Source organism: Ammospiza caudacuta, chromosome 26, assembly GCF_027887145.1.
Source record: "Ammospiza caudacuta isolate bAmmCau1 chromosome 26, bAmmCau1.pri, whole genome shotgun sequence".
Taxonomy (NCBI): Eukaryota; Metazoa; Chordata; class Aves; order Passeriformes; family Passerellidae; genus Ammospiza; species Ammospiza caudacuta.
This window is the reverse complement of record NC_080618.1, coordinates 3,181,742-3,204,736: the sequence shown is the minus strand read 5'-3', so window position 1 is coordinate 3,204,736 and position 22,995 is coordinate 3,181,742. Positions and strand designations below refer to the sequence as shown.

Here is a 22,995-nt window from a genome sequence, read left to right as displayed (position 1 = left end):
GGGGCGGGAGCGCGGAGGGATCCGCAGGGGCGTGGCGCGGTTTGAAAGCGTGAGGCGGGCCGGGCGCGGGCCCAGGTGAGGGCGGCTCGGCGGGGACGGCAGCGGGCGGCGCTCGGGGTGCCCGGGAGGTACCGGGGATACCCGGGGGGGTACCGGGGGTGCCCGGGCTGTGCTCCAGCATTGCGGGGTGCCAGTGCCCAGGGGCCGGTACCCACCCGGCAGCCCCGTGTTGGAGTTTCTCCCCCCTCGGCCTCCGCTGGGCCTCAGAGCAGGAAAAGAAAAAATAAGAAAGAAAAAGATTGCCCAGGCGTTGTAAAGCAGATTTATTTAGGTAATTTTGCTACTAAAAGTGCGCGTGTTTGCAGAAGGGGAGTTGCAGAGTCCTGTTATTGCGTTGTACATCATTAACTTTAGAAACTAACAGCAAAAATACGTAACCTTTTAACACTTCTACTTAGAAGCTAGTGGTAGTTAAAAAATATATATTTTACTAGTGTTTCTTCTGCTGTTTTCTTTCCAATGTGTTTGCATCTTTCCAATTTCTTTCCTTTTGTATTCTCTTTCTGCTGCTACTAATTAGTGTGGTTAAAAGTAGAATTAAACTGCTGGTATTGATTGTAACACTTGGAGCAAACCAGCTGCAGTGTGCTGCTGTATTTTCTACATGTATTTTATATTAATGTGAAGTTTGACAGAGTGATATCACAGCCGTGTGGCTCCTTACCCTGAGCCACTCCTGTGCACGTTTATAATGCAGATTTTTATTGCTCTGTGTTTTCCTTTCTGGTCCCTGCCCTTTGTGTCCTTTCCCTGCAGGTTTTTGGGGTTAAATTTCCCTTCCCACCCCACTATTAAACACCTTGTCCTGGAAAATGTGCATTTGGGAGAAGCTTGGAAGTGGTAATGAGCTCTTATGCATAGCAAGTAATAAGGGTTTTTTTTTTTCTTTTTAATAGGAATCTGTAATTACAGCAGCAAAGGCTGAGTGGATGTTTCTTCAAATAAGTCCCAAACAATGTTCAGAGGATCTAAAACTCCCCTGAAAGTTAAAGAAAATGAACAGCAGGAAGAGGCCTCTTTTCCTCTGCCAAGAGCCCAGAAGAGCTGCAGAGTGACCAAATCCAAGGCCATCAGAGCATCCAGGAAGGAGAATTTCACTGATGGGAACCAGGCACGGTCACCAAGACGTGCCCTGAAGTGCCCCAAAGGCCCCAAGGAGAGTCTGTGTCCCCTGCAGGGGGCTGCTGTGGGCTGGCAGCTCCCTGGGGGCTGCTCTGGGGGGGATGTGCCCCTCACTGAGCCCCCCTTGCCCACCAGGGAGGCTTTGTCCAGCAGCCCAGCTGTTTCCTTGGGAAGTGACTTCTGCACTCCTGAGAGGGACAGAGTGGAAGGAGAAGCTGATTTGGGGCTCTCTGAGCAGAGGAAGAAGCCCATGGCCATTGGTGCTGTGATCAGTGCTGAGTGTGGGATTGCTCAGCAAAGTCCTGGAACACGAGCCACAGGTGAGGCTGGGGTGACAAATGGCTTCTGTCCCCCTCAGAGGGGCTTCTCCAGCTCCTTCAGTCCCAGCTCATCCCCAGGGCTCCAGTTCAGGGCAGGTTCAGGTGATCACAGTGTGGGTGTGCCCCGGAGCACTCTCTGAGGGGCTGCAGCATCTTCATGGGGCATCCCACATGCAGGATTTGACACCACTGAGCTGCACAGGTGACATCCTGCTCTGTGACACCATTGAGCTGCACAGGTGACATCCTGCTCTGTGACACCACTGAGCTGCACAGGTGACATCCTGCTCTGTGACACCACTGAGCTGCACAGGTGACATCCTGCTCTGTGACACCACTGAGCTGCACAGGTGACATCCTCTCTGTGACACCATTGAGCTGCACAGGTGATCACAGAATCACAGAAGTTCAAGGCTGGAAGAAGAGACCTATAAGATCATCAAGTCCAACCCATGTTCTAACTATTCAACTAGATCATGGCAGCAAGTGCCACATCCAGTCTTTTTTTGATGTCCTGCTCTGTGACACCATTGAGCTGCACAGGTGACATCCTGCTCTGTGACACCATTGAGCTGCACAGGTGATATCCTGCTCTCTGAAATGCTCCCTGATCATCTCTCTGCAGTCAATGGAGTGTCCTGAGTGTCACAAGGGAATGCAAAACAAATTTGGTAAACACAAACAATTGAAAAGCTGAAAGGCAGACTGGGTTTGTGATTATTGATGTGCTCAGGGAGGTTGCTTGGGCTGAGCAGGTCATTTTGGATCAGAATAAGTGGCATTAATCAACCTTAAAAAAGATTTAAAATTACCATTTTTATAGCTTTAGCTATTACAACACATTTTTGTGGGTTTGTGCTTTGTTTTTCTTTTTGACTTCTCCTCGTGTCCCCTTTCCAGGGACTTCCCCAGCTTCACTAAAATTCAGGAGAAGATCAACCATTGGCTTGAGGGGATCACCAGAAAACAACACCCTGATCAGGTACCTGGCCCAGCAGAGGAGCAGCAGGCACAGAGAAGCTTTCACCCAGGTGAGTCCTTCCCAAAAACCTGCTGGGAACTTCCACTCCCTGGGCTGGGAGAGGGGACAGGAGTCCTGGGAAGGACCCAGCAGAAGGGACAGCCATGGCATTCATGTGCTGCTGTCCCTTGGTCACTGACTGCAGGACAAGGGGGTGTTCCAGGTTCTGTTTACACTGCAGAGGCTAGAATTTCTTCTCCGTGATAAATTTTCATTTTTGTCACATTCCTGTGTTTGCTGCTCTTGGTTTTTGGGTAATTAAAGTGTTGCTGGTTCCAAGGGAAGCCAATTTCAAGCGTGAGTGACTTGGTCAGTCAGGTCTGTCCAGGACTTGGTCAGTCAGGTCTGTCCAGGACTTGGTCAGTCAGGTCTGTTCAGGACTTGCACTATCCTGGGCTGTCACAAAGCAAATTCTAGACTAGAGGAACAGATTAAATACAATAAAATGTACCAGATTTCTGGGTAAAGTTCCTTTTTTCTTTTTTTTTTTTTTCTTTTTTTTTCTGTACAGATATAATTGCAGCCAGATTAAATGCCAGCTCCTTTGTATTTTATGTCCAAGTACAAATACAAAGCACAAAAGCTGCAGTGGTGATGGAAGAAATGCCTGATGGGATTCATTTTGTTTTGCAGATCAGTCCTTTCCAACCTGCAAGTGTGAGGTCTCTGAAGGACAAGATCAACACTTTCCAGGCCTCCTTTGAGTCCCTGCAGGAGGCTGAGGGGGAGCCTGGGCTCCCACACCTGGGGGAGCCTTCCCAGCAAGGAGCTTCCTGTGAGTTGATTCAACATCCTGGGCAGTGATTTACCTGAAATATCAGCTGAAAGTATGAAACTGGAAATGCTTCTTGTGAAACAAAATCATCTTCCTTTATTAGGTTTGGCACAGGTGGCTGTGCTTGCTTTGAGGTTTGTTTGGTTTGTTTAAATCATCTTAATGCACCCTGATTAGTGGTTTCTCTGAAAACTCATGGTTTGGAGTCTCTTCCATTAGTTTTAGTTCCTAGATTTGTGCTCTTTGATGAATTTCTCACTGAACATGCATGGTTTTGCACTTTTTTCTGTGAAACAGAATGGTTTTCATTTTACTTCTCTGTTATTGCTGACCTTAATAACATTTATATGACAGAAATAATTTATTTTATTTTGGAGGTTGGTAATGTTATTTTCAAAGTAGATCTAAAAAATGTGTTCTCCCTGCACCTCTTGATGGGGAAACACAAAAAGAGGATTCTTTGAACAACCTTTGAACAACCTGAAGTTTGTGATTTGTTTGGCTTCTGTTTTATTTTGAATTGATGCAGCTCAGAACAGAGCACCTTTTAAAAAAGAGCCAAACCTGGAGCAGTGGAGTGGAAAGTTCATGCTGGGCAACAGAGGAGCTGGTTTAAAAGAAAATTTAAGAGAAAATGAGACCAAGAGCAGCAGGAGTGAGCTCAGGATCTGCAGCATCTTGTCCCCACAACGAGCTGTGACTGTCACTGCTGCCAAGGTGCTTTCAACTGGGGAGAAACCTCTGTTAGACATTAAAATAGACAATTTCTTCATTTGCTAAGCATTTAATTCATTAAGCACTTTCTAAGCATTTCCCTGGGTGCTGAAATTGTGGATGATGGGGAAAACTCTGAAATCCTTGTCTGTGGGATTGAAACCTTCCATACTCTGTGCTGTTGTAAAAATCTTGTAACTCTTTCTTTAGGAATGGGTTTGTGAGCAGCAAAATCCTGTTCAATCCTTGGACCCTGCTGTAACTGGAGAGACCCTGGAAAGAGACCATGGTAAGAGGATTCAGCACTGTTACAATCTTTGTTAGTCTTTGTTAAATTCTCATTAGGAAATAAAAATATTGGTCAGGAAATGTTTCAGCTGACATTTGTCCCTTGCCTACAATTTAGGGTGCAGTAGAAACCTGATGTAACTTCTCATTCATGTAGTGCTCCTTTTTAGGATGTCTTATAAATTCCTGAAAACAGCAATTGTCCACGTGGCACAAAAAGAGCCAGAATTTACAGACCGGTGGATTTTTGTGGGGCGTTTCTGCTTTTACGCGGGTGCTTTTATACTGATGCTTTCAGTGCTAAAGTTCTGTCACTTTTCCTTCTCTGTTTCAGTGTCCCAGCTGTGTGCTGGCTCTGCAGGGCCCAGGTGTGAGCCCAGTGGCACTGGGGGTGCTGTGCCAGCCCCCAGCAGGAGCAGGGCTGGGGAAGATGGGAGCACTGCCCTGGGCCACAGCAGCTCCCTGCCCAGATCCATCCTGAAGAAAACCCCAGCCAAGGAGCTCCTGGACAGTGCCAGGGCTGACCCAGTGCCTGCACCAAGGAGGAGCTTCCAGGTGCTTTGGGGACTGATTGCTGTGGTTTGGGAATGGGTTGGGAATTATTTAATGTTTCTTGGGCATCTTGGAGCTTTGCTCGGAACTCTCATGTTGGGAGAGGATCAGGGGTCACCCGGTTGCACCTTCAGCACCTGAAGGGGTGACAGGAAAAACAGAGACTTGACAAAGGTCTGGGGTGCCAGGAATGGCTTCAGACTGCCAGAGGGCAGGGATGGGTGGGATGGTGGGCAGGAATTGTTCCCTGGGAGGGTGGGCAGGGGGATGGAATTCCCAGAGCAGCTGGGGCTGCCCCTGGATCCCTGGCAGTGCCCAAGGACAGGGGAAGGTGTCCCTGCCATGGCAGGGTGGGATGGGATGAGCTGCTAAGTCTCTTCCAACCCAACCACTCCATGATTCCATGTTTCTGTTAATTCCTAGACCCATTTTTCCCACAGATTAATTCCTTCCCAAGACTGCCCTAAAGGCCAAGCTGGGCTGAAATGCCTCAAAACACAGAGAGAACAAAGTCAAGTGTCCCTGGCCAGGCTGGAGCCCCCTGAGACACTGGCAGGTGTCCCTGCCATGGCAGGGGTGGCACTGCATCATTTTAAGTTCCCTTCCCACCTGAATCATTCCATGAAATGAATGGTTTTGAGGTTTGGTTTAATAAAAGGACTGATTATTAAATGCTGCTTTGTGACAATATTTTAATTAATTTTTATTGAGCTGTATCTTAAATTTGACAGGAATTAAACAGTGCCATTGGTGGAGGAGGAGATGAATCTGCTGCAGTCTCCAATTGTGTAAAAGCCTCTGAAACCTTGCAAACAGGTCAGATTCTCCTTTCTAAGAAAAAAAAATCCCTTGGCTTGCTTTCTTTATTTCTTTTTAAAATGAGTAAAATATTGTGATGCTGTTTTGCCTCTTTTCTAAGCCTGATTATTGGTATTAATCACCACTGAGTGACCTCCTTGTGGCATCCTGCTGCTGACATGGAAAACAAGATTGCCAAGGAAAGGAATGTCTGTAAAAAAAACTTAACCCACCCCAGAGCTTCAGAAACCTTGAGCACTTTCATAGAATCCCTGATTTTTGAAGGACTCTTACACTTCTCAGCTGAAACTTAGGTGACAGGGAGTTGGTTTTAGTCTGTTTCTTCCTTGATTTTTTAATAAACTCAGAGTGAAAGTCCTGGCTGGCCTCACAGGCCGTGTGAAGATGTTTTGCTGGTTGTTTGGGTGGTGACTTTTAGGAGAATATTTAAATCTTGCAAACCCTCTTCTCTGTACCAGTTCCCCTTCACTCAGCTGTTTATTTCATTTTATTTTGTTCCAACAGAGAGTGCTGACAGCTCCAAAACACCCAAGAAGAAAAAAGTGACTTTTGGGGAAGTTCTGAGCCCTGAAATCTTTGACCAGAGCCTGCCTGCCAACACCCCCCTGCGCAGAGGAGCCTCCCCAGGCTGTGCCCAGGGACAGAGCCCCTGGAAATGGCCAGGCCTCTCTGAGGAGCCTCTGCCCCTGCTGGATTTTGGCTGGGATGAGGTCAGTTTGTCTGGGCTCAGTCCTGGGTTCATTCCCCTCAGCCTGCTGGGTTTTGTGAAGAAAGTGCTGAAATGTGTTGTATTCTTATTGTTATTCATGTTTCTAGAGTCCCATACATTGTTCCATACCTTCTGGCTGGTTTTCTACATGCTGCTCTTCTCATTAGTGCAGCTCCTCGTGGCTTCTCAGGGGCTCCTCGGGGGCTCTCAGCCCAGCCCTTTTATCCCAGTTATCTTTGTGAGGCCCAGCTGAGGACTTGGCAGCTGTGGCTCGTTTAGAATAGCTGGGACCCACTTACACCATACATAGGACTCTCACTACATTTCCCCCTTTTTATACATTTCCTTACAATACATGTTCTATCCTGAGACTCAAAGGCCTCGTACACCACACACAGCTTCTTGCTCAAAGGCCACAATCCAGCACAGCTCCTTGAGACTCAGTAGCTGTGTTCTTCTGCAGCTCTTGGCTGCCTTTTCCTTCCCAGCTCTCAGGCTCCATATCTCAATCACGTTGGGGTCACCAATTGTTGTATTCTTATTGTTGTTCATGTTTCTAGAGTCCCATACATCGTTTCATGTTGCTATCTTATTGTTGTTCATGTTTCTAGAGTCCCATACATTGTTCCATACCTTCTAGCTGGTTTTCTACATGCTGCTCTCCTCTGTAGTGCAGTTCCTCGGGGGCTCTCAGCCCAGCCCTTTTATCCCAGATATCTTTGTGAGCCCCAGCTGCTGCCCAGCTGAGGACTTGGCAGCTGTGGCTCATTTGGAATAACTAGGACCCACTTATCCAACACATAGATTTTGTAGGGGCTCTCACTACATTTTCCCCTTTTTCTATTGCTAACAGATGTATTCAAGTACAATATATACATTTACATGTTCTATCCCGAGACTCAAAGGCCTCGTACACCACACACAGCTTCTTGCTCAAAGGCCACAATCCAGCACAGCTCCTTGAGACTCAGTAGCTGTGTTCTTCTGCAGCTCTTGGCTGCCTTTTCCTCCACAGCCCTCAGGCTCCATATCTCAATCACGTTGGGGTCACCAATTGTTGTTATCTTGTTGTATTTCATATTTCTAGAGTCCCATACTGTTGTTATTATATTCCTGAAGTCCATACCTTCTAGCTGGTTTTCTACCATGCAGCTCCTCTCTGCTGTGCAGTTCCTCATGGCTCCACAGGGGCTCCTCCTGGGCTCTCAGCCCACCCCTTTTATCCCAGTTATCTTTGTGAGCCCCAGCTGAGGACTTGGCAGCTGTGGCTCGTTTAGAATAGCTGGGACCCACTTATCCCATACATAGCACTCTCACTACAGAAATGTAAAAGCAGAGTTCAGTTGGAGCTAAAACTCAACTTCTCAGTGTGAGTCTTAGGAATTCTGAGCAGTACTTTGGCCTGGAGAGCTGTTCTAGGAGCTTTCTGAACCTTGAAATGTTTTCCCCTTCACTTTTTCTTATATTTTGCTGCTGTGTTTCTTTTTGCCACACACAGCAAAGGTGTTTTCTGTAAGGAAACAAAATAAAACTGCTTTGTCTACAAACACTGATGGACAAGGTCCACCAAATATCTGCTGTGATTTATTGCTAAGAAATGACATTTTCTGTTTGAAGGAAGGTGTTGAGCCTCTCCCAGAATTCCTGGAAGGTTCAGAAGCCCCTGCACCTGTTGAAATTGCAGAAGCCCCTGCACCTGTTGAAATTGCAGAAGGTAACCCCAACTTGTGTTTTGATCAGTAGATAATGAATCTTTTTATACCTGAAAACTGTAAGTTGACGGTTTTGGTTTATTTTTCTGTTTGTATTTTTTTAATACAGGGGATATATTTCAATTGTGTTAAAACTTGAATGCTGGCATTTAACTTGAAAGGTTTTCTTCTGAAGCTCCTTGCAGTAGCTGCAGTGTTTACCTGAGCTTTATTTAAACTTGTGATAATATTCTGTGAAAATTTTACTGCTTAAAGGAATTTTTTTTAGAGTCTCGATTCTGATATTGGAATTTTGATGATTTTTAAACAGCAATGCAACAACAAAAGAATTGAGAGTGGGTTGTGCATATTTATCTAGGAAAGCTTTGCATGTTCTAATTCTTGTTACCAAATCCTCCCAAGCTGAGTCTTCCTCTATTTTGCAGAGCAAATAAAAATTTTTATCTTGCCATGTTTGATAGTTCTCAAGGTGAAGTTTCTAGTAAAGACTAAAGGGGCTGAAGTGCACAGGATCAGAAATAATGTAGATTATTTCCTCAAACTGTGATTAACTTGCATTGAATCTGACTAAAAATCCTTTTTTTCATTTCTAGTAGCAGAGACTGACAAACCTGACGTGGTAACAACTCATTCTGCTACTAAGAGGAAGGTGAGTTTCTTTGATGATTAAATTTATTTTGTTTATTTGAACTTCTTGAAGCAGAATTGTTCTTTTATCCCTCTTGATGCTTAAAAAAGTTCTTCCAGCTTCAGGTATGAGGATTATCTATATCCAGGTATATGGAAATACCTCCTGGTAGTGCCTTGAGGAAATGTGATTTTTCAGTGGAAGTGATTTTCCAGTTATTAAAAATATAGCCTGATACTTAAATTGACAATTTCTATTGAATTTTCCAGGAGCTTTTCCAAAGAATCTGACAAAATGTTTTGGTTGCTGGAATTTCAAGGCACAGAATTGATTCAGCCTGCAGTGTTGGGCAGCTCTGGTGGGAGGGGAAGGCAACAAATAGAGGAATATACAGAAATAACCCCATTTTCCTAAATAACTAAAGATAGAAATGACTGTATTTTCATTATAATACAAACAGGACTGGATTGTACTGTGGGAAATAAGTCTATAAAATTTAATTCCCAGTTGTGCCAGCCTCTAATGAGGTGAGAAGAGATTAATTCCATTTGATTCTTGTGCCTGTGGACTGTGGGGGTTTCTCTGAGCTGCAGGTGCCCCCAGGCACCCCAAACCCTGTTCCCAGCAGTGCAGGGCCGTGGCACAGGACCCTGATGGGAGCAGCTCAGGAGCCACAAACACTGAGAACGACAAGGACACCAAAAATCCAAGGAGCAAGATCCAGAGACAGAGGAATCCAAGCACAGCTGCTCCCAAGAAGACCCAGGTGAGTCCCAGCCACTGCAGTTGCTGAATTCTGCTTTTATTTTGATTTATTTCTCTCTCCTTGTGTCCTGCAGGATCTTCCTGTTGCTGCCAATGTTTTCTTCTTGTTTTCCTGCCCCATCTCTTTTCCTTGCTGACTTGAGGGCTTGAATTCTTGTAGGGCCCAAAGGATCTTTTTGGGGCTAGGTGTTTGTTTTGTAATGTCCAGCTGATAAATTCAGTTCTTGTTGGACTCCAGTGCAAATCTGACCAAAAATCCAAATCCACCTCTTTACTTTGGGTGCTGCTGTTTTCATAGTGAGTTGGGCATGGAGAGTGAGGGATGTGCAGAGCTTTCTGGTGGGTTTGTTCTCCACTGTTTGTGGGATGCTTGTGCAGAAGTTATTTTTATATAGGTAAATCAGTATAATAAGTAAAAAAATTACTTTAAGCAGTAAAATTTTCACAGAATGATATCACAAGTTTAAATAAGATCCAGTTAATATAAAGCTCAGGTAAACATCTCTTTTCCTTTTCAGACTCGAGGGCCAACAAATGAGTTTGTGCTTCTTCCCTTGCCAAGTTCTTGCAGAGACATGTTAGAAAAGTAATTCTTTTTTTGCTTATGAGTTTCTGGATTATTTTGTAGCTGGCAGAGGAAGTGGAATCTTCCTTTTAGGGGAAACACTTGTCATCCATCAAAATCCAGTAATGGGGTCACTTACTGAAAAACATTGTAGAGGATGATTCAAATTTCACTGTGCTTTATTCTCCTCCTCCATCTTTTCAGAGAAAAACCCGCCCAAGCTATGGGAAGAGAAGAAAGAAAAAAGTCAAGCAATCTTTGTATGGGGAAAGAGAAATGGCTTCTAAGAAACCCCTGCTCAGCCCTATCCCTGAAATCCCAGAGGTTTTCTCTTCTGTGTCATCTCCAGACTCACCAAAGGCAGATGCACTTCTTACAGGTAGTTTGGGGTTTGGTTTTGTTTTGCTTTGCTCTTTCTGTTCCTCAACAGTTATACAAACAATATTTTTACTTGCAATTGCTTCTGTAATAGCAGAGTCTGGAGGATCTAATAAATTAATAATGTCCAGCTGATAAATTCAGTTCTTGTTGGACTCCAGTGTAAATCTGACCAAAAATCCAAATCCACCTCTTTACTTTGGGTGCTGCTGTTTTCATAGTGAGTTGGGCATGGAGAGTGAAGGGATGTGCAGAGCTTTCTGGTGGGTTTGTTCTCCACTGTTTATGTGTAGAAGGTTATTTTTATATAGGTTAATAAGTATAATAAGTAAAATAATTTATACACAAAGTAAAATCCAATGAAGTTTTCTTGTAATACACAAAGATGTTAATTGACTGAAGGCACAACCATGTGTTTGCTCTTTGCAGAGGGTGCAGGTGTGGGTGACCCCAAATGCAGGGACCCCTGCAGGGACACTGCCCAGCAGCCCCAGGCTGGCAGGATGCAGGGGAAGGGGCTCTGTGCAGCTGCTCTGTGCCCTGGGCTCCTGGAGGAGGCAGCAGCCCCCAGCTCTGGAGACTCTGAGGTGCCAGGGAGCCTGGAGGCAGCTCCTGAGGTAACTGCTGGGCTCAGAATGATGTCTGGGGGGAGGCACTGGGAGTGACTGAGCTGGGACCAGGCAGCTGAGACAAAGTGAAAAATCCCCCAGGGCAAAAATCCATTTTGAATCAGGTGAAATGTCTAGAAAGAGTGAAAAGTCTGTAAGGCTGAAGCTGAAGGGAAAACTGCAGGACAGAGATGATGATGAGACAGAGGGAGACAGATACAGAAAAACAGAAACTACTGCAAGGGCAGGCCACACTGACCCAGGAATTCTTTCTGTTCAAGAGGAGCTGGTGGCAAATGTCACACAGAGTCCATAAAAATGAATATGTGTGAGCCTATTATGCATATATATTTGAGAGAGAGATAAAAAGAGACCTGAAGTTCTCAGAGACACACAAGCCTTTTGAGGAGAGCAATCTCCAGCACTGCAATAAACACACCAGCTTTACAACTTTCACAACGTTGTGGGGCACTTTTTCTTTTCTCTGCAAAACACAGCCTGCAGGCCATGGAATCTCCATCCTTGGAAGGAGGGGTTGGGCATTCAGAACTCGGCTGAGCCTCTGAGCAGCCTGGTGGGGCAAAGTGAAAATTTTCCAGGATAGAAATCCATTTTAATTTAGGTGAAATGTACATTTTTGAGTTGAGTCTGTGGTTAGAACCCATAGTTATTTAGCCTGACTGCAAGGCCTAAGCTCAGTGAAGTTACTTCAGCGAAGGACAGAGATAAAGGGGGGGAGACAGAAGATGATAGAGAGAGACAGGGACTGCTGTAAGGGCAAGTCAGCCTGACCCCGGAATTCTTTCTGATAAAAAGGAACTGTTGGTAAATGTCACACAAAAGCCATAAAAATGAATATGTATGAACCTATTGTGAAACTGTATGCATATGTATTTGAGAGGGGATACAAAAGGAGATCTGAAGTTTTTCTCAGAGGCACACATGCTTTTTTTGAGGAGAGCAATCTCCTGCAGCATTCCCTGTCAGGTGTTGGGATTTTGGAGTGGTAAGGAGACCAGTAGCCAGTTCAGCTGTTTGAAACCAGTTTTTATGGATTACCTGTTGCCTATATTTTAAAAAAATCAAGTTTTTTTTTATTTTATCTCCCCAGTTTTCAAATGCTGTGCCAGATGCAGAAGGTGATTTTGATACATCTGATTATTTCCAGCAAGGCAAAGAGACTCCATGTGAAAAAGAAGCAAAAGAAAGCAGTTCCTTGATAGAAAAGGAAGAATTACAAGGAAATCTTCTAACTGGGCTTGAAATTGTGGAACAACAGGAGGTACAGGAGGGTGCCCAGAGAGCCAGGTGTCCTCAGAAGGATTCTGTCAGACATGAGCCAGCAAGGAGAAGAAGAAGAAGCAGCAGCAGTGCCTTCTACTTCCCTCCTGCTGAGAACTTGGCGATGTCTGGGGCTGACCTTGCGGTTTGCTCTTACGAGGTGGAGGAAGTGTTCTCGGTGCCCCGGGCCGGGGAGGGGCCCCTGCGGGCCGGCAGGGGGAGCGGCGGGGCCGGCGCTGAGCTCCGGGTGAGGCGCAGCATGAGGCTGCGCAGGGACGCGGCCGGCGCGGGGCTTGCCTGGGTTGAGGTGCCCAGGGAGCCTCCCCTGCCCGCTGCCCCCAAAGGCAGGAGGAGCAGCAGCACGTCCATCCTGGCAGGGGCTGAGAACATCCACCACAGCGAGCAGAACCTCCTCCCCTTGCCAGCCCCAGGGAAGGAGAATGAGGGCTCTGCTCCCCTTGCTGCAGCTCCTGGCAGGAGGTGGAGGAGGAGAAGCCTCTGTGAAGGCACAGCTCAAGAAACGCCCTGGGCTCCCACCCAGAGAAGGAGAAGCACAAATTCCGTGTGTGGGAAGAACAGGAGTGACCAAAAACACTCAGGAGTGACAGAAACTCTTGAGATGAGATTGAAAGATGTTTCAGGCATCTCTGGTTTTCTGAAGTGAAGGTGCTTCTTAGGCCTTGTGTTGTCTCTCAAGTGCAGTTTTCTTCTTTCCCACTTGTATTTCCTCACTTATTTTCTTATTCATTTTCTGGATAACTTAGAACTCATTTTCCTTTCTTGATGCCTAAAATGTTTGAAGATCTGAACTGTTTGGCAGACTGGCTCAGAGCATTGGTCTGGTACAGTTATGGCAGGTAATGAAGAGAATTAAAAAATTCTTCTCCCTGATAAATGTGGGTTTGTTTTTAGCAGTTAAACCAGAGTCAAATGTGTCCTTCCAGCCACAATTACTCCAAGGCTTTGTTTCCTGTGTGTGACCATTCCCTAGAAATTGCTGTTGAAATCTGCATATATTTTCTTTTAGATTGCAAAACTACACTCAAAAGAGATTGTCTGCAATGAATAAAGGAATCACTTCCTCCTCTTCCCTTTCAAGCAGTGGGGAACCTGTTTCTACCTTCTGGAGAGGCTTTGGGCATGAGCAGAGGTGGAGTTAGAGTGAGATTTAGTGTTAGAGTTTAACACTAACACTAAACTCTAACACATCTTTCTCTGATGTAAAGGGTGGTCATTAAAGAAAAAAAACGCTTTTAGATATTTATTTGTATAAAATTCATCTGACAAATGAAATTGGCTGAGGGGAGAGAAGCATTCCTCACTGGGAAGGCTGGGCTTCATTTCCAGCCCTTCCAGCCCTGTGTGTGTGTCCTGAGTCCATCCCCTGCTGGCCCCTGGCACCAGTGGAACAAAGAGTGAGCACTGCAGGTGCTCTGCTCCAGGCTTTGCTGCTGCTTTCATTTTTCATCTGGGCTGTTCCAGCCCTCAGGGATGCCCGTGCCAGCCTGGAGGAAATGGCTTTGTGTCCAATGCAGTCCCTTCTGTGACCTGCTTTGTGCCATGAGTGATGTGGGATAAAATCCTTGATGTACTTAGCTGCTTTTATAAAGCTTGAAAGAAACCAGAGCAGTTGGATTTTTATACCTCTTGCTCCCAAGACAAGAATTCCTCAAGCAACTTGAAAGAAACTGCACTGTTTAAGCTGTTTGAGTTACAGAATCCTTGGGGTTGGAAAAGAGCTTTAAGATCAGAGTCCAGCACTGCCCTGTGGCCCATAAACCACGTCCCCAAGTGCCACATCTCCATGTCTTAAATCCCTCCAAAAACAGTTGCCTTAATGTTTGGCTTGGGGATTTGCTTTGGGGTTGGTTTGGAAGCAGACTGGAGAGTTCTGGGCTGGATGCTGTGCTTGGCTGCCAGGAGAGGGCAGCCTGGGCTGGGATTTCTGCTTGGAAGGGACCTGGGAAAGAACATCATGGACAAAAACTGAGAGGCTGGCTGAGCTTATAATGTAAAGCTTAAAAAATGAGTAAATTAGTAAAAATAGCTGCTCCTTTTACTGTTCAAAACAAAGCAACTGAGCTGTGCACTGGAATTAAACTGGGCTGGAATCAGGTGGGAGTTTCATCTGGAAATCACTTTGTGCCTGATCAGTCAAGTTGTACCTGAGCTGTCTGGGTGTCTCTGTGCAGCTTTTAGGTGCCAAATCCAGCCCTGGGTGACACTGGGGCTGTCACATCCTGAATGTCAGGCACTAGTGAGACCAAAGAGTTGTCCTGGAGGGAGAGACAAAGAATTTGTGTGTTTGGTACAAGAGGGAGAGACAATGAATTTGTGTGTTTGGTACAAGAGAGAGAGACAATGAATTCATGTGTTTGGTACAACAAGAGGGAGAGACAATGAATTTGTGTGTTTGGTACAAGAGGGAGAGACAATGAATTTGTGTGTTTGGTACAAGAGGGAGAGACAATGAATTCGTGTGTTTGGTACAAGAGAGAGAGACAATGAATTTGTGTGTTTGGTACAAGAGGGAGAGACAATGAATTTGTGTGTTTGGTACAACAAGAGGGAGAGACAATGAATTGGTGTGTTTGGTACAACAAGAGGGAGAGACAATGAATTTGTGTGTTTGGTACAAGAGGGAGAGACAATGAATTTGTGTGTTTGGTACAAGAGGGAGAGACAATGAATTTGTGTGTTTGGTACAAGAGGGAGAGACAATGAATTCGTGTGTTTGGTACAAGAGAGAGAGACAATGAATTCGTGTGTTTGGTACAACAAGAGGGAGAGACAATGAATTTGTGTGTTTGGTACAACAAGAGGGAGAGACAATGAATTCGTGTGTTTGGTACAACAAGAGGGAGAGACAATGAATTCGTGTGTTTGGTACAAGAGGGGTTAATGCCCAGTCTGCCCAGAGCTCTGGGGGTGCTGCCCTGAGGCAGCCCCAGCAGCACAGGGAGCTCTCCCTCCCTCAGGTTCCCTCAGAGGCTCCCCAAGTGCACTTCAGCTGGGAGGTGGGAGGAGGAGAACAAGGGGAAGGAGAGGAAAATAAAGCTTGGATTTTCCTCCTGGCACAGCTGGGTGGAAAAGGGTTGTTAGGGATCATTTGTGGATGCTTGATAGCAGTGCCAGGGTGAGGAAACCCACAAGAAAGGAAGAGGTTGCAGTTTGTTCCAAGAGATGTCAACTTCTTTATGCTGCTTTTTAGTTCCTTTTGTCCTTCTCTGGATAGAATTGATCCTCAAAATATTTTGTTTTCTTAATCTGGAGAGGATTTGAACAAGAGCTGTGCAGAAGGCGGGGGGCAATAATCTGTTCTCCATATCTGCCCTGAGAAGGACAAGAGATGTGTTTTAGTCAGAGGAAAAGGTCTCTGTTAAACATTAGAGGAAAGTTCTCACAGCAGTGATGGCCAAGCAGGGGAACCTGGGGAAGTGTGGAATCTCCATCACTGGAGCCCTCAGGAACAGATTAAACAAATACCTGTCAGCAATGACAGATGATCCTTCCTGGGGTGGGGATAGGCCAGGATGGCCTCTGCAGCCTCTGGCTGTTTGCTGATGGTGCAGAGTGCAGGGGCTGCTGTGGGGCTTGCTGAGCAGCCCAGGCTGGGCTGGAACCCGTGGTGGGGCAGGGAGCTGGGGAGCTGCAAACTGGGAGAGCTCCTCATGCAGGGCCCCTGCAGCATCCTGGGGCTTTGAACAGCCAGATCTCACCTGAGTCCCTGCCCTGCCTCAGGGCACGAGCTCAGAAAACTCCTGGAAACTCCTGAAACTGGGACCTGCACTGGTGCCTGTGCTGTCACACAGGGTGGGAGCAGCAGTGTAATTCCGTTCTCCCATCTGCTTTTCCAAAATCCACATTTCCCTCAGAATGACCAGCAGCTTCCTGGAAAAGAACATCATGGACAAAAACCGAGAGGCTGGCTGAGCTTATAATGTAAAGCTTAAAAAATGAGTAAATTAGTAAAAATAGCTGCTCCTTTTGCTGTTCAAAACAAAGCAACTGAGCTGTGCACTGGACTTAAACTGGGAAAGTGAAATGATGGGCTGGAATCAGGCGTGAGCAGCTTTTCTGGGGTTGTGTCTTGTCTTGGTGGCCATGGTGGGGGTAGGAAATGAAACCAAGGTGTGACAGCACAGAGGTGTCAGGGCTCTCTCAGTTTGTGCTTCTGGTTTCCAGCTCTGCCTGAAGGAGATTCCAGTGGCTTTTTCCCATGTTTATGTGCTGAGCTCCAGCTCACACCGTGTGTTGCAGTGGCATCTAAATAAATCCAGGGCATGGCCATTCCTCTTCCAAAGCCAGGCTCTTCTCCCTTTGGAGGGCTTTTATAAAGATGAATTTGTGTTTCAAAGCACTTCCCTACTTTAATTTGTGTGGACTTTAAATGACTTCAAGCAGGTCCAAGGCAGGCCTGGGTGTGGGTTGGTGAATAATTGCATTTAGCAGCTCCCCACGTAATTGCTGCTCTGACTGGCAGGGAGGACAAGGACTGGGGCTGGAAACGCTGATTGTTTTGCTGCTGTGTAATTATGATGTTGTTAATAAGTAAGAGTAATTACACATCACTTGTGTGAAGTGCAGTGGTGATGGATTTTCAGAGCTGCATACCTGGCAGTGATTTCACAGTTGGAAAAGTCTCTGCTTCACTTTGCTCAAGGTACAAAGAACAATCCTTATCCCTGAATTCTCCAGGAGGTTTTCAAGGGAAAGTGTTCATGTTTCCCAGGAATTTTTATGCCTTTATTTTGCCTTAATTAAGGTGCACATAAGTTATAAAAGGGGAGATGAGATGACCAAATTTCTCCCATATGAGTTAATAAAACTTGAAGAAGTAAAACTTTTCTCATTCTGACCTGATAAGCAGGGGGAAAAAAATAACAAGAACTGTATATGCCATTTTTATTTATTTCACTTTAAAATGTAAATAAATCTGGTTTACAGCTGATTTTTTTCTACTTTATCCTCACTACTGAGCAATAGAAGATGCTGAAACACTCGAGTGCTGCCTGGAAATGTCACTGTAGTGGGTTTGTCTGGGTCAGTTGTTCAGAAACGTTTAGAAAGTTTGTGCTTGACTCTTCCTCCTCCTCCTCACTGTGAATCCTCTCACTCTTAGACCTGGAGAGACTTTAGTGATGAACAGGGAAGCAAAGGCTTGGTGGAGCTGTGGCCAAGGAGATGGAGAAAGGGGAAATTCCCCTGAAAAATGGCAGGAACACGAACAGGCAGGGGAAGAAATTGCATTTACAAGCTGCCAACAGGTGGGTGAGCACTGGAAATCAATAAAAAATAGCGGGGTATTCCTTCAACATGGCTTTAAAGTGAGGAAGCAAAATGAAAATGTTTAAAGTTGAAGTACAGTCCAGTTTCCCTGTGCCCCTGTGGAGGAGCTGGAGCTGGGCCTGTGACTGGGACACAAGCAGCCTAATGTATTAGTTTAGTAATTAACTCCTGTAAATTGTGCATAACAGAGCAATTAACTACTTTAGCCGGGCTGGGGAGGGGGGAGAGGAAAACCTGTGTGCTGTGGGAGTGAGGGCATGGAACAGATTCCCTAAGCCAGGCCTGCAATCCTGGTGTTGGTCTTGGTTTATTTCCAGTGACCCCTTGACTCCCATCTTCCTGCCCCCTGCCCGGGCTCGGGGCTGGTCAGGCTGCTCTGTTTTTGGAAGGCAGAGCAGACAGATAGAATGAATGGCTTTTATTGTGCAATATTTCAACCCCTTTTTGACTGCCTTCGGATGGGATGGAAAATGTTCCACCCCGCGCCGCAGCCAAGATAAATAAAACTTATTCCCTAAACCTGGCTGTGTGCTTCACTCAAACTGGCAGTAGTTAGAGCTCCACTCTTAAACAAGAATTTAGTTTGACAATTTTTAGGCCTTGTTCAGCTGAATGTAACAGCCAAAGAAAATACTTGGGGGAAAAAAAATTAATACATGTATTTACAGCTTGCAGGTGGCATTAATTTTTTGGGGTCAGACTTTTTAGGTTTAAGATCCCTGTAAAGTTGGGCTGTAGTGTAGATTTTTAAAAAACATTCTTAATTGTCTTTTTTCTTTTTAAATTAGTTTTTTTTATGAGAATAGTCACTCTGAAGGAAAATACATTTTATGTAGCTCCCTGATGGGTGATAAATTGTTGTGATTCAAGGCTTTAAGAGTTTAGGGTCTACTAAGAACCTGAAAAATCTGCAGCCACAAGCCCCAGCAAAGGAGCAGTAAAAGCTCTCAACAGAATCCTGCAAAGGATTGGCCTTCAAGTCCACTGAGTTGGGTTTAAATTCTTTATGGAGCCTTTACTGCTGGGTTTTAGCATTGCCAAGCAGTGCAGTGCAGCCCTCACTCTGTAGCTGAGATGTTCCAAGCTGTGCAGCATGTTTAATCGTCTGGACAATCCTATTTATTGATAAGAATAATAATAATAACAACACCTTTTAATTCAGTCACCGTGTCCAGAGTTCTCCTGAGAGTTTGAGCAATGGAGTAAAATTGAATAATCAAAGCAGCAACCTCCCCACCCAACCAAGCTTTTATTCTTCACAATCCCTCTCTACAAACAAAGCCCCTTTGAACAGATAACATGCAAAACTGAATATTTTAAAGTAGATAAATGAGCCTGGTTTTACATCCTGCTGATGAAATTGTTAACAGTTACCACGTGCCTCAAAGTCTGAGGAGAAGCTGCAGCACAAATGGTGCCCATTCCTTGAAAGCCCTGATGATGCACTAAACTAAACAAGGTAGGAATTGGAAAATTGGGAGTTTTATCCCCTCTGTGCTCTGAGTTTGGGCTCGTGCTGTTCTTGAATTGAGTTGTTGCTCCTTTTCCTTGCTCTTTGTCTTTCCAGCACAGGGAACATCAGGGTGGAAACAGGGATCCAATATCCCCATCCCTTAAATCACCTGGCTCACACTGGAGATAGAAACTTCACCCTGCCATAAATAACCTGCCTGTGGCACCCAAATGTTTGGACAAACAAATGCCTGCAGTCCCACGTTCAGCAGGTCAGAAATGCTGAGTTCTGGCAGTAAATAATATTCACTAATGCAAATCTGTTAAGGTTCTAAGGGAATTCACATTTGAACTGGGCTTTGGAGCTGTTGAGTGGCCTCGGGTGTGTCATTGAGGAAAAAGTAATTGTGTGGGTACAAATACTAATGAGGAATAAAAGGGTCATTTTACTCTTTCCTCAAGAAAAAAAAAAAAACCTTAAAGTACCCAGGGTGTGTTTTGCAAGGAAAGTTTTGTAAGGTTTATGTAAGGAGTAGGTAATGTGTATGTGGAGTTTATATCAGTGCATGACATAATCCCAGCTATGGAATAGAATCCCTAAATGTTCATTTCACGTTTGTTTTTCCCACCTCTCCCCCTGCTTGTTCCTCACAGAGCTCTGTTGTCCTGGGTTTTCCTGCACCTCCTGCCTCAGCTTTGGAGTGTGCTGCTCCTGCTCTGCCTCTCCTGAATTTCTTTGTCCCCAGTGCTTCCTGCCCTTGTTTAACACCAATGTCAAGTCACAAAAGTGACAAATTGGTTCAGAGAGATGGTCCAGAAAGGGACCCAAGCAGTCAGGAGCACAGGGAGGATGAGTACACAGAACTGAGCAATGAAAGGTTGGCTGGCAAGAACTTTCCTGGTCCTTGGCATGGTGCCCCCTCCAAGAGCCACAGAAAGCTCATTCCCAGCCAGACCCGTGGGCTTTGGTGCCTTGGAACTGTCCCTTTGTGCAGGAGTTAAGAAAATGATCAGGCTTTAGGCAGAATTAAAACCATGGTTTCCTCCTGACACACAGAATAGCCTGAGCTTTAAATTGTTCCTCTTTTATTAGCAAGGCCAATATCTGCTTCTGAAAATGGCTTTTTTTCCTCATTCCATTGAGGACTGGAGACTTGGGCCAGTAGTCGAAGAGAAGCCTAAAATCCTAAAACTAAATCCTAAAACTAAATCCTAAAACTTTCCACTTCCCTCTTTTTAGCCTGCCTTGCTTTCAGCCTTGAGCGCAGCACAACTGGTGTGCCTGTGCCAAAAGCTGTTTAAACAATATTAAGATGTTTTCTTCAAACTTCTCCCTAGGAAGATACTCTTTTTCGAGAGGAATGTTTTCCCTGGAGCATTACATCATGAGCTGGTTCAGTTCTTGGAGGAAGAAATTGGACCAAATGGTGGGGAAGGTCTCCAGGGGAAACATATTTCTGCTGTTGAGTATTCCCCCCAGGAAGCTCAGCAAGCACTCACGGATTCCCGTGCTGTCCACATTTAGCCTTTCACCTTGCTGCAGCTGAGCACAGGGAAAGGGGGGCTGGACTTTTTTGGAGGAAATTTGACCCTTCTTTGTTTTTGTCATTACATTTTTCCCCCTCTCTCCCTGTCCCTGTGATGCCAGCTGGGGTGATGGGTTGTCTCATTGCTCTGACAGTGACGCTGCTGAAGGTGCTCCGGGTCTGTGTGCAAGCTGCTAATGAAATCTTAATTAGGGAAACTTCCTCGGAAACTCTGGATTTAGGAGGCTTTTGGAGGATTAAAATGAGAGGAACCTCTGAGAAGAGCAGAGGATGGAAGGATTTGGGTGGATTAATGGGACAATGTGAGCCATGTTGAGCTGGAGCAGGATTGTGTTTCCTCCTGTGTGGGGAGCATTTCCCCATCAACCATGGAGGCTCCTGATAAGGTTTCCTATAGCAAATGAAACTCTCAGAATGAGGAAAAATATACTCCTTAAATGTAGTAGTGCAGATCAACAGAGTTTTTATTAATATGACTTTTTTTCTCATATGGCAGCTCTGCAAAATTATTCTTTGAGAGCTGATAAGCTGCAATTCACACTTTGGTTTGAAGGCAGTCAAGGAGCTGAGAGCAAGTTGGACTTGGAAGGTTTTGAATTGTTTATCTTCAGCTCACACAATTTCCTTAGAGGATATCCAATGAAAATACAAACCAGTGGAATAAAACTTGGAAGAAAAAAATCTCTTGGGCAGAAATGCCCCAGGGCAGGGCACTGAGGGGTTCGGTAGTGGCTTAAATTGGGCTGTGGGGATGAATTAGATAACCTGAGTTGTGTGCCCCAGACTGGTTTGATGGGCACAGACAGGATTTTCATATCCAAACCTCTTGTTTTGCACCTTCAATCACAACTTGGAAGAAACAAAGCCAGGCAAAACTTCATTAAATTTCATTTTCTCACTCAAAAGTTCTGACACCTGAAGATCATAAGAGGTTAAAGCAAAGGTCAAGCCCTGCAAATGTTTCCTCCAGTTTTATTTGATATCTAATTTTTCTAAAAAGTGGGGTTTTGCTGGGGATTTTTTAAGGATAAAAATCACAGACAAATTTTGAATTGTTCCTAACAAGAGGGCCCATGAAGCTGGGGCAGCTGCTGAGGGCCTGGCACTGGAATTGGCGACTGGAACGGGCTTGGGGAAGACTTTGGCCAAACCATGTTTCAGTTCTGTGATGAAGTTACACACACAGTAATTACCCAGAGCTCGTTAGTGCTGCATCCAGGTTATGAGGTCATGCCATGACAAAGTGGGGAGGAGATAATTTCATTTAATGGAAGTGTTCAGGGCTGGGAGCACCCTGGGACAGTGGAAGGGGTCTGTGCCCATGGCAGGGGTGGCACTGGATGGGCTTTAATGCTCCCTCTCACCCAAACCATTCCACGATTCCGTGAAGTTTGGATTCTCCTGCCACTTTGATCTTAATCCACAAACTCCTTCTGATTGCAGCAAAGTCTTTGTTTGAATATTTCCCAGAATTTGTGGCTCAAACCCCACTTTTCCAAACTCTGAGCCCTGTGGATGTGGGGCCAAAGGGCCACTCCATCCTCCTGCTGCTGGGAGCTGAATGGCAAAGGATGAACGTGCAAAGATGGATTTCCCTTTGCTTCCTTTCTCAGCCATTTTTTCAGTGCAGAACAAAGTTTTTCAAAGTGATTACACCAGATGATTTAACAGCACGGCCAAATAGTCCCTGTTGATTAAGATGGATGGGAGCTGTATTTGGAGCAATTGTAATTAAAACTCCTGTGGCAAGCAACGAAAAATAACAAATTAATCTAATAAGAGCTTGTGAGGGAACTCTTAAATTGAAAAGCATTCTGAAAATCCCCAAATTCTGTAACATTGGAAAAATTTTAGTTTATTAAGGCTTTCAGCATTATTAAAAACTCAGGCTTGGAGTTAATATTTTGGTATTTGTTACTTTTAAACTTTAAAAAAAATTATAGCATAAAGATCTGAATTTTTCAATGCAGAATAAATATTTTCAGTTAAATTTTGATGAGATGGACTATGTTTGTGATCTGGTTTTAATCATCTTTTTACCTGATCCATGTGAAAAAAAGTCTTTCTATCATGAAAACATCTGATCCCTGGATTGCATTTTCTGTCTTGGTCAGAATATACTGAAATAAATAGAAAAATCTAAATTTTGTTTCTCAAAATACACCAAAAACAAAGTGTGCATGGTCTGATGGACATCACAATGTTCCTGGTCCTCTCCTTATTCTGCTCACACCATCCCAGAGCCCTCTTGACTTTGCACCTTTGTACACCAGTGCCTCACTTTCTCCATGTGTAAAATGAGGTGTCCCCTCTTGAAGGCAGTAGAAATTCTGTTTAACTTGGGGAAAAGCTCTTTTCTTGTCACTCTTTGAAGCATTTCTGTGCCATTT

The 22,995-nt window shown here is 45.0% G+C and overlaps 1 protein-coding gene across 1 annotated transcript; it reads left to right on the top strand.

Moving 5' to 3' along the window:
- The first annotated feature begins 134 nt into the window (after positions 1-134).
- CDCA2 (cell division cycle associated 2) lies at positions 135-13,561 on the top strand. The gene is made up of 15 exons (XM_058820272.1): positions 135-331; positions 957-1,502; positions 2,403-2,533; positions 3,157-3,298; positions 3,828-4,015; positions 4,223-4,301; positions 4,635-4,855; positions 5,584-5,668; positions 6,176-6,381; positions 7,998-8,094; positions 8,686-8,741; positions 9,349-9,486; positions 10,255-10,429; positions 10,858-11,045; positions 12,148-13,561. The coding sequence occupies exons 2-15, from the start codon at positions 1,016-1,018 to the stop codon at positions 12,979-12,981; spliced, it is 3,027 nt and encodes a 1,008-aa protein (XP_058676255.1). The 5' UTR covers positions 135-331; positions 957-1,015; the 3' UTR covers positions 12,982-13,561.
- The last annotated feature ends 9,434 nt before the right edge of the window (positions 13,562-22,995 follow it).